The sequence below is a fragment of the Gadus chalcogrammus genome, chromosome 3 (assembly GCF_026213295.1).
Source record: "Gadus chalcogrammus isolate NIFS_2021 chromosome 3, NIFS_Gcha_1.0, whole genome shotgun sequence".
In the NCBI taxonomy this organism is placed as follows: Eukaryota; Metazoa; Chordata; class Actinopteri; order Gadiformes; family Gadidae; genus Gadus; species Gadus chalcogrammus.
Window position 1 is genome coordinate 14,816,549 of NC_079414.1, and position 14,580 is coordinate 14,831,128.

The 14,580-nt window shown below is 44.9% G+C and overlaps 1 protein-coding gene across 1 annotated transcript in view; it reads right to left on the reverse strand.

Annotated features, from left to right (window-relative positions):
• c1qtnf6b (C1q and TNF related 6b) overlaps positions 1 to 7,193 on the reverse strand; it is an 8,659-nt gene extending 1,466 nt beyond the window's left edge. Inside the window, exons 1-2 of the mRNA XM_056585613.1 lie at positions 7,089 to 7,193; positions 3,094 to 3,310 (exon numbers count right to left, since the gene is read on the reverse strand). Coding sequence (XP_056441588.1) covers positions 3,094 to 3,298 — 205 coding nt within the window. The 5' untranslated portion in view covers positions 3,299 to 3,310; positions 7,089 to 7,193. The remainder of the gene's footprint in view (positions 1 to 3,093; positions 3,311 to 7,088) is intronic.
• Positions 7,194 to 14,580: the final 7,387 nt, after the last annotated feature.

Consider the following 14,580-nt stretch of genomic DNA (forward strand, 5'->3'; position numbering starts at 1 on the left):
GCGTCCAAAGCGGAAATCGTGTATGAACAGAAATATGCTAGGGTAGGATTCTAACACCTCTTGACAAGCTTTTATCAAACACAATTGCGCACGCACGTGGGTGAGAAACGCACACAAAACGAACACACGCACGCATGCAAGCACACACACACACACACACACACACACACACACACACACACACACACACACACACACACACACACACACACACACACACACACACACACACACTACACACTACACACTACAACATGAAGCCAAATACTTCCAGATTAATCACAATAATAAGCTTGGTTTTGTATACTGAAACTGGTACAGATCGAAACAGTGTTTATGCCAAAACACTGTATTTTTTTTATTAGTTTATTTCATTTCTTAAGAAATAGTTTAGACTTGCCTTGACACTTCCATATATTAAGGTAACCTACCTCACAAAGGTGTTGAGGACCCTGAACGAGTGCGAGCGAAGAACGGGCAGAGGGCAACATTATATCTTGATCCCCGTCATTATTCTGTTTCTACAAGTGTCGACGAGTCCTACCCTGTAAATTGATCAGCTAATGTATACGTTTGCAATTAATATATTGTTTGCAAATGATAAATTTGCCTATGTGGCATCCATCTTGAAATCCTTCTGAGCTCTAAGCTGTCTCCATCTTTTAAATCAGGGCTACTCCCAAGATTTACCCATGTTTTAGCAGGGCTCTGGTCATGGAGAAGGAGGATGAGGCGTTTGAGGTCGACAATCTCAGTTAATCGGGTTTGTTTTCTGGTTTCCATGGCTGCAGCACACTCTGTTTGTGTGCCAATGTTTTTAATATCTGGCAACTCGGGGTACTCTGAGGATAATGTATCATACACAGCCCTGTGTGTGTGCGTGTGTGTGCGTGTGTCTGTGCATGTGTGCGTGCATGTGCGTGCAACGGGTGCAAGTCCGTATGCGACTTATTGGTTGAGTCGTATGCACCCTACAGACCTTACTAAATATACTATCCCCACACAACTTGTGCAAAGCACCTGTACTTCCCAAATAACGGGCCTGGTGGATGGCTCGGTGGCTCCACCCACTAACGTGTTCCCCAACTATGTCGGCAGTACGCCTTGTAGCCACTACAGGTTCGATTCCCACCTGTGTTCCACATCATTCACGGCCTCCCTCTACCCCCTTTCCTGGGTCTCTTCTCTCTCCAATCTATGAAGGCACCAAAGCCCATCAAACAGGTTTTGTTGACCCAGGCTGACTAATGATATCTCACTGTTGCTGGTCTCTCTTTGCGTCTTCCAAAGTGCTTTAGGGACATAAAACCCTCTCAAAACAGAACCTAAATAGACTGGGGGACACCATCTTGTTTGCGTTAGTCCCCCCCCCCCCCCCTTTTCCTAGACAGAGAACTTTTTCCTAAACAAAGTCTTCTTCAGATTTCTCCAAGGATCATGACCGTAAATGGAGCCGAAGCTATTTGCAGTCGCGTGACCAATGTTGATGTCCTGAATATTTCTTCTGTCTAACGCATCCCCAGTATCTTCATTATAAGACGTGCATACTATATGTTTATATGTCCAATGCCAAATCAAACTAGACTTGCATGTGCATATCATCACTAGCATAATGTAGTCAATAGTATAATTTGACAGACTGGCAACAACTCTGGTCTCTGTTCTACCAAGCAGGGAGGGATAGAATCCTTTTTAAACATCTGCAGACAATTGGTGTTTGTTCTAGTGCTTTAGTAAATCATAAGATAAGTCTGCCCCTACCAGTGATGAAAGTGGGATTTAGCGCAAGGGATTTAACTATGGAAATATATGTGTGTTGTATCTACAGTGTGTCCCCAGAGGAAACTGTGGTCTGGTCTAAATTATAGCCCCACAGATGGAAATGAAGGACTGTGTGTGTCTATATAACCATGTGTGTGGGTGTTGGCAGTATTCTGTGTGCACACTTGTTTGCAGTGCAGGATTTTCAGGGTGTGTGTGTGTGTGTGTGTGTGTGTGTGTGTGTGTGTGTGTGTGTGTGTGTGTGTGTGTGTGTGTGTGTGTGTGTGTGTTTGTGTGTGTGTGTGTGTGTGTGTGTGTGTGTGTGTGTGTGTGTGTGTGTGTGTGTGTGTGTGTGTGTGTGTGTGTGTGTGTGTGTGTGTGTGTGTGTGTGTGTGTGTGTGTTTGTGTGTGTGTGTGTGTGTGTGTGTCTCAGCTGGGACATCTTCTCTGGTTGGCTGGCTGCTGTTTCACCCTGAGCCTTACTCTGCAGATCCGTGTTGGAACAAAAGACCGTGCTTTCAACCGTGCACGTGCAAATACACGCATGGGCCAACACACACACACACACACACACACACTAGTAATTTCTTGGCAGCAGCCACACAGCATACACAAGAACTACATTCTTGTGTGTGATTAAAACTGTGAGCAAATGTGTGCGTGTGTGAGTATTTGAGGTTGTATGAATGCAGGTGTGTTTTGTGTGTGTGTACAGGGTTCTGTGTGTGTGTGTGTGTGTGTGTGTGTGTGTGTGTGTGTGTGTGTGTGTATGTGTGTGTGTGTGTGTGTGTGTGTGTGTGTGTGTGTGTGTGTGTGTGTGTGTGTGAGCGTGCGCGTGTGCGTGTGCGTGTGTGTGTGTGTGTGTGTGTGTGTGTGTGAGAGGTTATATGAATGCAGGTGTGTGGAACAGTTGTTCCAAATCTGTGCAGGGTCACACTCAGGTAAGCTGACCGCGACCTCCCCTTCATGCACCGTGTCATCAGCATGGTAGGTCAGAGGTCACCACTTCTGGGGGCATGTGTGTGCACGTGAAAGGTTTATCAGGGACATATTAGTGTTGTATCGTGTGTGTGTGTGTGTATGTGGGTGGGTGTCGGTGTTATACAATAATGTGTGCATTTGAAAATTGAACTGGGACTTGCAATATATGCATACTGCATGTGTCTTGTTCAATGATGTGTGTGTGTGTGTGTGTGTGTGTGTGTGTGTGTGTGTGTGTGTGTGTGTGTGTGTGTGTGTGTGTGTGTGTGTGTGTGTGTGTGTGTGTGTGTGTGTGTGTGTGTGTGTGTGTGTGTGTGTGTGTGTTAGTGTGTATGCGTGTGCGTCTGTTACCTTTAAGGATGGTCATGTTGATGATGGTGTGGACCTCAGTGGCGGCCTGGTAGCGTGCGGGACTATCTGGGGGGGGCTGGGAGTGGGCAGAGCCGGCAGCTGGGGGTTCCAGGTGGTCACAGCAGCGTCTGCATGGGCGGGTCAGGGGCCGCGAGGGGGAGGGCACGCACGCCACTGAGACCAGCAACAGAAGAAACACCCACATTGCGCCAGAATCCTAGAAGACAGGGGGAGCAAGGGATTGTGGGAAAGATACAAGTGAGGTATCAAGGGCTGTGGCTGAATTTGTTCACCTATTCAGTGCACTATTTAGTGCACTACCAGTGCTCTGTCCACAATCTCAGTGTACAAATCTGGTTCCATAAATAGGGCACTATTTATTGCACTGTTAAAGAAGTTGTTAAACAACTTTATCACATGATGCATGCGTTTTAATTGTCCTTGGATGCTAAGAGTACGTATGGTGCCGTCCAACCCAAGTCGGGGTGTTTATCCAACCAATATACATCACATTTATAAATTCCGGATCATAATTAGTGTCCCAATTGCCCTTATCTCTGCATTATTTGTGCCCTAATTAGTTTTCTCTTTAGTGTCGACTATGAAGGGATTAGGGAATGAGGCAAATCTGGATGGACCAGGCTTCCATCCTGATAAATCGGATTTAGCAGTTGGCCAGATTTATCCTGACCTTTTAAAAAGGTCATCAAATGAAAATGCTAATCAACTGCATGTTCTGCAAACATAATAAGTCTGCTCTAAATTGTTGCCAGGCAACAAGTGATCTGGTTTTACTTTCCTTACGGACACATGTGTGTGATAAATTTGTGTGTGTGTGTGTGTGTGTGTGTGTGTGTGTGTGTGTGTGTGTGTGTGTGTGTGTGTGTGTGTGTGTGTGTGTGTGTGTGTGTGTGTGTGTGTGTGTGTGTGTGTGTGTGTGTGTGTGTGTGTGTGTGTGTGTGTGTGTGTGTCAACCACATGTCAACATATATTTGTAAGAATTTATTTGAAATAATTAATCTATGGTTTATTGTGACCTCCAAAGTAATATGGAGGTTATGGGCAAGAGTGTGCAAGTGTAAATAAGACTAATATTATAGAGCTCTGGCAGTGTGGTTCCACTGTGATTCCCCCCAGGTTAATTCCCTTTGTGAATCTCTCAATCAGTAATCACAGCCAAACCCTATCACACAAGTTCATATTCCATGAGGGAAGAGACACTTCTGGACACTAATGGATCTTTGAGGGACTGCGTGACTGCCCAGGTCTATTTAGGAGTGTGTGTGATTCAACGACGGACAGGGTGTCCACTGAGGCTACCCCATCCAGAAATAAACTCATCTCGTAGAAAGATGCTAGCACTACCAGGGTTTAAGGTTAGACTCTGGACCCTGGCTGACTACATGGTTTTGTAGTGTCATTGTAGGATGTTGTATTGCTGGTGATAAACCAGGCTTTTTCCATAACTGCAACTCTCCATTCAAGTCTCCACTCAACTTTGGCATGATGGTTGTCCCAAGTTAACGCCTGCGGGGATAGTGAGTCAGAGTTATCCAGCCGTCTGGCTTCACGGCTGAAGAGTTGTAAACTGATGTGATTCAGTCTGATCAGCCCTTTCACATGCCTCTTCACTTGACACCGGCTCCTCCTTAGTGCCCTACGGTAGTCTGAAGAGGTGCTTTGGTTGGGCATTATAAGCAGTATAATCCAGTCCGGTCCCCTAGCCTCCTGACAGCATCCTGATTCACGGAGAAATCAAAATAGTGTTATCCCAAATAATGATAACAATGTTAAAAAGATTCAACAAAATGCATGGATGGCCTTTTCCTCTGATCAGCAGATTTTATTGCTTTGCTTTAAACCAGAATCGGAAAGATCAAAGAGGGAAAAGGCATCACACTGATTGGCTGGAGTTTTCAAACAATGTAATGCCACGGCATTACATTGCTGTCCAGCCAAGGCAAGCATGATGTTCCTTGTGAAACGCAAACCTGAATATTTTGATGGTCGAGCATTTTGTTGTTTTAACCCTTTCATCATCTGCTTGAAATAAAAGCACAGTGAGCATGTGTACATCGCCCTGCACCAAGTGATGAGTCGTGGTTTGACTGTGGATGGGACCATGATTCAGTCTCTTTGTATAAACGGGAGGCATTCCAAGACCTTTCATACATTTAACTCCTTTTTTGTAATTAAACATTTTCCATAAAATATATATAGCTTATAAAAACAGCAATCTTCCAGGACCACACATACATATCAGTGGCCCAAGTTGGCTCCCAACTCCCAGGTTGGAGCCCTACCTAATTTCTTCGGACAGGTTAACAAGGATATTAACCTTTTTTATAGTTTTACTGTGTGCCTGTTCAGTGATCCATACGTGTCATTTATAAAGTACTTATCTTCTGGTGATGTGTGAAGGGTTTGGTGTTTTCCCTGAAAGTTGCTTTACTGTCTAGAGACCAAAGTTAGGGTCCTCTTAGATTGTCCTTCAGCGCACACACAAACCAACTTACACACCAGCTCACAATGACACCAACCAACGCATACTCAACAACACATGAGCATCAACAAACACACACACATTCTAAACACATGCTTCAACTCTCACACACACACACGGACACACACACAAACACACACACAGCCACACACACACACACACACACACACACACACACACAGACACATCAACATACACACCAACACACACACACACACACACACACACACACACACACACACACACACACACACAAACACATCAACATACACACCAACACACATATCGGTCCATTGCAAACACCAAAACACACACACACAAACACCAACTCACACACATTAACTCACAGCTGGATGAAGCTGCATCCCAGCTGCGTTCACCGACCACTCTGCAGATGTGTTGGTGTTATATAACATTAAGCTGCATCCTTGGAGTTTCTCTCACTCATTCATACCCCCATTTACCTATTCTACTGTAATAGTCATTCAATCATTCTTTGACTCCACCACACCCACACACACATAGACACACAAAAAGCCTACAGCAGCTAAAAGCTAGAGGGAGGTATTCTGTAAAAATAAAATAAAAGTGAGGCAGCAGATGTTGTCAGCTTGATGTGGAAGAGAGACAGGAGAAGAAGGGCTAGGCCATGTATGAATGAACTGTCACCAGAAACCGCCCACGGTGTTCAAGTCTCTCCTGCTGCCTTCAACCCCTTCTCTCTTACTCTCTTCCAACCCCCCCACCCCCCTCCCCAAACACACACACACACACACACACACACACACACACACTCTCTCTCTCTCTCTCTCTCTCTCTCTCTCTCTCTCTCTCTCTCTCTCTCTCTCTCTCTCTCTCTCTCTCCCTTCGTAAGTTAGGCGAGGCTACAAATAATTTGCATAGTGATACATGTACCGAGGTTGTATCAAGGATGCATTTCAATGTGTCTTCTAAAAATGTACAATGTACCACAATAACATGTTTTTATCACATTTTAATCGAAACCAATGGCTGACATAATGTAGGCCTAGATACACATCGTTATCACCTCGCAGGAATGATTAGGATACGTCAAAACTAGTTGGGTTGTTTATAGGTGAGGATTTCATATAGTAGGTCTACAACTATAGTGACGATACTGGCCAACCCACAATGACTCCATCCGACCGACAGCCACGTCTGCAAAACACCAAGTTTGGCTCGCAGCTGCCATCCGGTGAAATAAGACGCAAGGATCGTTTGCAAAAGCTCGTCAAGTAGTCAGTTCGTTAAAAAAAAAAAAAAAGAATACAACCCGATGTTCACTCGAGTTTTTTTAAGTCAGCAGTTGCATGCATGCTGCTGAATAGGCAATTTCGGAGCAACTGACCAAAAAAGTGTCTTCTTCGTGCAGGCGATGCTTTATTTAACGTGCCCATCGGGCACTACGTGCAATACAAGCGCTGTTGTTTCGGGTTTTCCCGGCTCACGGCGCGCGCTTTAGGTGGCTTACCTCGAGGAGTTTCACACAGCTGTTGAGGATCCTCGCGGGCTGTGCTCTCACAGTAGAGTAGACTCCTCGTGTAAAACAGCTGGATGGGCGAATGAGTCAAGGAGCTTCTCTCTCTCTCTCTCTCTCTCTCTCTCTCTCTCTCTCTCTCTCTCTCTCTCTCTCTCTCTCTCTCTCTCCGTCTCCGTCTCCCAGTTTCTCTCTCCCCCCCCCCCCCCCCCCCCCCCCCCCCCCCCCCCCCCCCCCCTCTCTCTCTCTCTCTCTCTCTCTCTCCTCTCTCTCTCTCTCTCTCTCTCTCTCTCTCTCTCTCTCTCTCTCTCTCTCTCTCTCTCTCTCTCTCTCTCTCTCTCTCTCTCTCTCTCTCTCTCTCTCTCTCTCTCTCTTCCCATTTTCCTTCTTTCTCTCTATCTCTCACTGTGTCTCTCTTTTTTTCTCTCTCCCCCTTTCTCTCCCGCTCTCTCTCTTTATTTGATTTTTCTAGCTCTCTCTCAAGGTCTCTCTTTCCTTCACCCTTACTCTAAAACTTAGCCATATTCTTATTTTCCCTCCTGAGTCAGAGTTTAATTCTTCCAGAAGAGAGCTCTCTCTCATCAATCACTCTCTGGGAAGCATACACTTGAGATTGACGCTACCAACAGAGCAAAAAAGGAGAACTAAATCAATGTCTAACGCTTACAGCCAAATCCGACAGCTGTGATGTCGGTTCTCTTTGTTTTTCACAGATTCCGTTGCATTCTGGAAAGTTATCTGCACATTTTACAGTGCTGCTTGGTGCCAAAGATAACGGTCCCGCATCCGGTTGGTTGAGCCTGGTGTGATGGCCTTGTGTCTTACTGTAATGTGGAACAAAAATATGCTGTCCCACTTTCATACATCCTCTTTAAATCTGTCAAACTTTGGCATAAAGTTCTCTCTTTCTCTTTCCATGAAGTTCTTTCGCAGCACTTTAAGCATAGGCTAGAAGACTATCCACCAAAGGTATAGTTAAGGCTTTATTGCACTTGTCTGCCAAACAAATGTCACTCTCTCCAGTTGATTACACCAAATAACCCCCCGAGGCTGCTCGTTTGCAGCCTTTCAAAATTCATTTATTTCGAAGAAAACGGCTAATCACAGAGAGCCAAACACCCTGTAGGCGTCTTAAAGCTGCGAAAAGCTGCACAAGAGTGTGCTCTGTTTTAAGGGGAACAACGCGCTACCGTTACAATTACCCTCCTGCATTGATGGGGTGCAATGGCGCCTTACAGCTTGCAGCGTTTTCCCAACACATTGCACAGCATAGGGCCGCGTGTGCACAGCTGTGCTCCATGTCATCGTATTCTATCCGGCGTATCAGGTTTCAAGTGTATTTGTCATATGTGCAATGGAGAACCAACAGTAGGCCTAGGTGTCATATAATGGAAATGAAATGTACGCCTAACTAATAAGAATGCAAATAAAATATGCAGATAAAATAATCAAACATAATTAGTGCTGCTGGAAAAACAAGGGATGAAGGGATGATAATTTTATCTGTGTTTTTGTTTTTGATTTTCGAGAGACCTTGGGATCGGTGGTTAACACATCTTCCACAATATCCATTATTCCCATGTGTTCTTTTCTGTTTGACTGTGTATACACAAAAAAAACACGGTGTGTGTGTGTGTGTGTGTGTGTGTGTGTGTGTGTGTGTGTGTGTGTGTGTGTGTGTGTGTGTGTGTGTGTGTGTGCGTGCGTATGGCCAAAGATCAGATTGAAACGGACTGAAGACATCTCAGGTCTCCCACCGAGGAATGGCTGTTTTTCATTCAACCCAGTGGAAATGGTTAATTTCATTTCAGATTCACATTACACACACACACACACACACACAAGCCTCACACCTACACACAGACGCACACAAACAAACACACACAGTGCCCTCTTAACACACACGCATGTGTATTCGTTATATCTGTGCTCTGTGTGTGTGTGTGTGTGTGTGTGTGTGTGTGTGTGTGTGTGTGTGTGTGTGTGTGTGTGTGTGTGTGTGTGAGACAGTGTGTGTGTCTGATTCAGCCCAGCTGCTCCCTGTTTTCATCAAATGTACTAATATAGTTACTGTGTCTCTGATAATCCAACACACACACACACACACACACACACACACACACACACACACACACACACACACACACACACACACATACACACACACACACATACACTCACACACACCCACACACACACACGTTTCATTATCAGAGCGTAGGGTTCAGTACCACTGACAGGTCCATAATCAGAGTGAAATGGACTGAAGACGTCTCGGGTTTCCCACAGGGGAATGGCTGTTTTTTATTAAACCCAGTGGAAATGGTTTCATTTCAGATTCACGTTACACACACACACAAGCACCCACCCAAGCAGGCATGCCCACGCCGCACACCTCGCACAAACACACACACACAGTGCCCTATTAAAATAAAATGTATTTGTAAAAACAGATCTTGCATGCTAGTATAGCCTGGAAATCGGAGGTTATAGGGTAGGGGGGTATATTGCTTAAAGGTACACTTCACCCATTTCCAAAGGTCCCATGACATGCCACCAGGTGTGCTGTGATTAGCCGTTACAAGCCGTTTTGGAAATCTGCCCCTTATGACATCAGAGTTGGGCTTGACCACCTAGATGTCTGATGGATAGATGAGCAACGTTTGCTACAGTCTACTGGGTAGGCGTCCGACCTGACCCACATCCGTGTCCGACACAGTACATTATTTTTCACCTGTTTCATCTAAATTGTGCAGGTCACCTACCGTGCAAGACTCTGGTAGAGATCACCCCCACTACGAGTCTTTACTTGTTGTGGAAGTACCAGAGACGTCCGAGAACCCGACGCAGTCTTTAATTCATAATATCCGGAGGCGCACACAGCTTTTGGCAGTGATATTATGCTATTATATTATTATTATTTAGATATAGAGCTCCGGGACTCCGTAAACGGCAATAACCACTTCTCCTCCATGCTGCGGTTCACTCTGGACTGCAGGGAGTGAACGCTGATTGGCTGTTATGTTACGCCCCTCGGAGTCAGAGGCGCTGCATCCCATTAGGCATACCAGGCAATTGCCTGGGGCCCCGCAATTGCTTGGGGCCCCGGGCCACTACTAGGGGGCCCCCTAGAGCCAAAAAATAAAATAAAATAAAAAATAAATCGCTCCATACCCTCTCCCCCCCCAATCGCTCCATACCCCCCCGCCCCCCCCGGGTCAACAATTCTCTGCCTAGGGCCCCCACACTCCCTAGAATCGCCCCTGCTCGGAGTGAACGCTGATTGGCATTGTGAGAGTTGCATCTTCAATCCACAAGCGCCAAAAAGTCACTGTCTGCCTTTTCTCGGTCAAGAATGCACCAAATTTGAAATTTATGTTACTATTCAACTACATATATGACCCTATTTCAATGCAGATTCATGTCTCCACTGGTGAAATTCTCCTTTAAGGATGCCTGTATAGAGTTCGTAAGTCCGCCCCTTCCGGGAGACCCCATGGGACCTCTGGGCTAGGAAAATTAGAATGGGTTTCAATGGAGACAAAGTAATCATTTTCTGGTCCCAGTCTTTATATGCCCTGGATAACACATATGTTGTTTGTGGATTTAAAAGATAATTGTTCATACAAAGAAAACAAAATAATTTCGCGAAGAATTTAAATAATGTTAGGTTTTGTGTGAGGCCGCTTTTGGAACTACAGCCCCTCGCTGCTCTCGACGCGAATGATATACGCCACCACCACTCTGGTACAGACATGGCGATCTCTCTGCTCCACCTCACCACTTTTTTCCAAGGGGAAGATAACAGCATCGAAAGAGGTGAAAACCATTATAAGTGGGGGCATGTTGAGAGTTTCAGTTATGCCGATGGGGAGATTGTCGGGCCACGCCAGTCGCAGGGAGCGTGACGTCACATACGAGACATGTAGTCTTTGTCATTGTGTTTGCTCTACAGCCTTTAACTGAACAATTGCACAATAAACAGTCAAACTCTTGACATGAAAAATTATCATTTTAATCCACAACATATGTTCAATCCAGGGCATAGACTGAGTCAAAAAAAAAAAAATGTTCTCTCCATTGAAACCCATTCATATTTTACGATCTCAAAGGTCCCATGGGGGTCTACCGGAAGGGGCGGACTTACGAGCTCTATAGGCTAGGCAGCACACACTGGATTGAAGCCAGTACCTGTCAGCTGGGCCACGCCTCCTTCTACTAATTGCGTTCCTGTGATGTCTCTTGGACCGCCATGTGTTTCGTAGAGCGTAGCTCCAGCACTAGGATCCAGAAGGATCCAAGGCATTTCAACCAATCACGACACAAAGCAAATGTGTGTGTGTTAAATAAATGTACATTACATTGGGCCAAATGCCTTGGATCCAGTTCTGGATTTCCGGAAACCGTCACTCAATGTTCAATTTAGCTCCCTATAGTGCAGATGTGTAGGCCGAAACCTCTTTTTTAAACTGCAAGCCACTTGTCTGTCGTGAGAGACTACCCCAGCCCTAACAAAGAACTGTAGTCCTTCTGTCATCCATCCCATATACACATCACTCCCTTCCCCCCTGTAAGTCTATACCGTTCTCTTATACATGAGCACATACTTCCTTTGGACAACATGATCTTGACCGCAAGGCTCAGGAAACTTGGGGGAAGGTACAGGGTGGATTTGGAGGTCGGTCTCTCCCCCCCCCCCACCCCCTCTCCCTGTCCATGTCTGGCTAATCCAGGGTTTCACTGGTGAGATTGGTTCAATATGCCCTGGGAGAGTACAGTGAGCTGAGACCGGACAAGAGGGAACCCAGGGGGCTAGAGGTAGCCAGAAGAAGCGAGGTCCTGTAGGTTTGGGTGAAGGTAGATGGTGAGACCCTAACCCTACATTCTGGTCCTGCTGCTTTTTCATTTGTTTTTGTTTTCTATTGTGTTGTGTGCATGGTATTCCGTGAAAAGACCTCGGGACAAATGGGCCACTTCCTATAGTTTGTGATTTAATTATATAACTTAGCTTAAGGGTTGTTGTTGTATTCCACAATTTCCATGAATGCCACGTTTACAGTAAGGAAAAAACATGGAAAATATAAACGGATGCATATGTACACAAAATGTACGTCCCAAACATATAATCAAATATATGTAGCTATAACTATAAAGTGGCTCAAACTATGTATTTCATTTGGCTTCACTCATTACAAATGGATTGGATTAGACTCCCATTGCTGCATATTAGATTCACAACTGCTGTACCATACGGTTTCTAGCTGGCCAAGGCAACATACAGTATATCGTGACAATTATATTTTTAATTATTAATTATTATGAATAAACACTTTTCCTGGGATTTGGGGTGTGGTTTTGGGTCTCGGGTGCTCCCACATGCATGCAAACTTTGAAATAAGTCTGTACATGATTTTTTGAGTGAGAGATGCATTTCTGAAAGTAACCAGCCTACAGTTAACAAACGAGAGAGTCCGTTTTGGCTCCCCCTCCTCCGAAGGAAGGGAGCACATTTGAATATTACCACCCCTCACTATCATTTGATGGTGTTTGTTGGGGGTTTGGTTGGTATAGGGCTCGGTGGGTTCTGGTTGGGTTAGGGTCAGGGGGTCTGTAGAGCTAGGGTCAGGGTTAGGCTGAGTAAGGTTAGGGGGTATGGTGGTTCGATAAGGGCTAGGTGGTCTGTGGCGTTAGTACGGTTCATTTGAGTACGGTAAGGGCCAGGTGGTCTGCGGGGTTAGAGGCAGGCTTAGGTTTAGTAGGATTAGGGGTTTGATGGTCTGTGGGGTCAGTATGGTTAGGTTTAGTACGGTAAGGGCTAGATGGTTTTTATGGTAAGAGTCAGGATTAGGTTTAGTAGGGTTAGGGGTTAGGTGGTCTTTGGGGTTAGTAGGGTTAGGTTTGGTAGGGTTAGGTGGTCAGTTGGGTTAGTAGGGTAAGGTTAAGTAGGATTAGGGGTTCGGTGGTCTTTGGGGTTACTAGGGTTAGATGGTCAGTGGGGTTAGCAGGGTTATTAGGTTGTCTGTTGGGTTAGTAGGGTTAGGTGGAATAGGGTTAGGTGTTTTATAGGGCTGGTAGGGTTAGGGGTTAGGTGTTCGGTGGGGCCATAGGGTTTGGAGTTAGGCGGTCTGTATGGTAAGTAGGGTTACATTTATCAGGGTTAAGGGTTAGTGGTTCTGTGAGGATGGTAGGGTTAGGGGTTAGGTGTTCGGTGGGTCCATAGGGTTTGGAGTTAGGCGGTCTGTATGGTAAGTAGGGTTACATTTATCAGGGTTAAGGGTTAGTGGTTCTGTGAGGATGGTAGGGTTAGGGTTAGGTCCGGTGTTCTGCTGGACATTACCGTTAGTGGTCAGCACAATTTACATTGTGTGAACCTAGCTGTGCGGATTCAATACAATTTTGGATTCCATAGACAAAACATAATACACTGTTCAACGAAAGATAACTTTGCTTATAAAGAAAGTACACATTCCATTATTTGTCTGTTAGGATGACTTTCGGAATGAGGGATTTTTTTATTGGTGGGTAAATACGCTTAGAGATATAAAGTGGATGAGATTGAACGTATGGGATTTTCAAAACGCTTTAGTAAACACCACTTCCATTGAAATGGACAATGCACTATTGGGATTTTCTGTATAGATTAGGTTTGATGGTTTATTCCAATGGAGAGATGTTGTTTTGCCTTGCACTGTAGGTACCCACATAATTTCAGTTTCAAAGTCACATATTGTTATGAGTTGCGTTGGCTTAGCTGAATCCCTGGAGTTGAAATACATTTGAAACCTTCAAAATGACCATTTGACTGAAGAATGGTTGAAACACTGGATGAATAGTGTTTGCTGCTCGAACAGTTTGTTCAATGAATAATCAAGTGCCTCATTAGACCACACCTTCCAGAAAAGCAAAGTCTGTGTTCTTTCAGATTAATCAAATTCCAATAGGACGATAGTTGCATATCGCTCTAAAAGTTCAGCACAGGTAAAGCACAACTTTTCGTATAGTCCCAGTATGGTTTACCATACATATAATATATTGCAACTATTTGAATAGTTCAAAAATTGGTAGCAGCTACGTCTTCTAGTAGAAAAATACGGCAGTTCCTTACTGGATAGTCCTCAGGAGGAATGTTTGCATTTAAAACCCAAATAAAACAAATATTAAATAAGCAAAATAATGTATTCTTTACCATTAATATAAAACCAACAGTGCTCTGTGCTGCCTTGCAGCCACCGTATTAATATGAATAGGGTTGGGGGGTGGGCGGGCGGTCGTAAAATGTTGCCTGTAAAGCACCATGACTGTGAAGGTCAAGGCAAATAAAAATCGATTTGACTTGAGATGTCATTGCAAGTGACCTTGCTGATCTTAGAGTCCTGATAGATATTGTTCAAGCACCCGGTGGGACAGCATGGTACTGGAACAGATTTAATCGTGGTTCAGTCTAATAAAATTCCAATTCTACTGAAACGCCCCCCCGGGGCTGTTC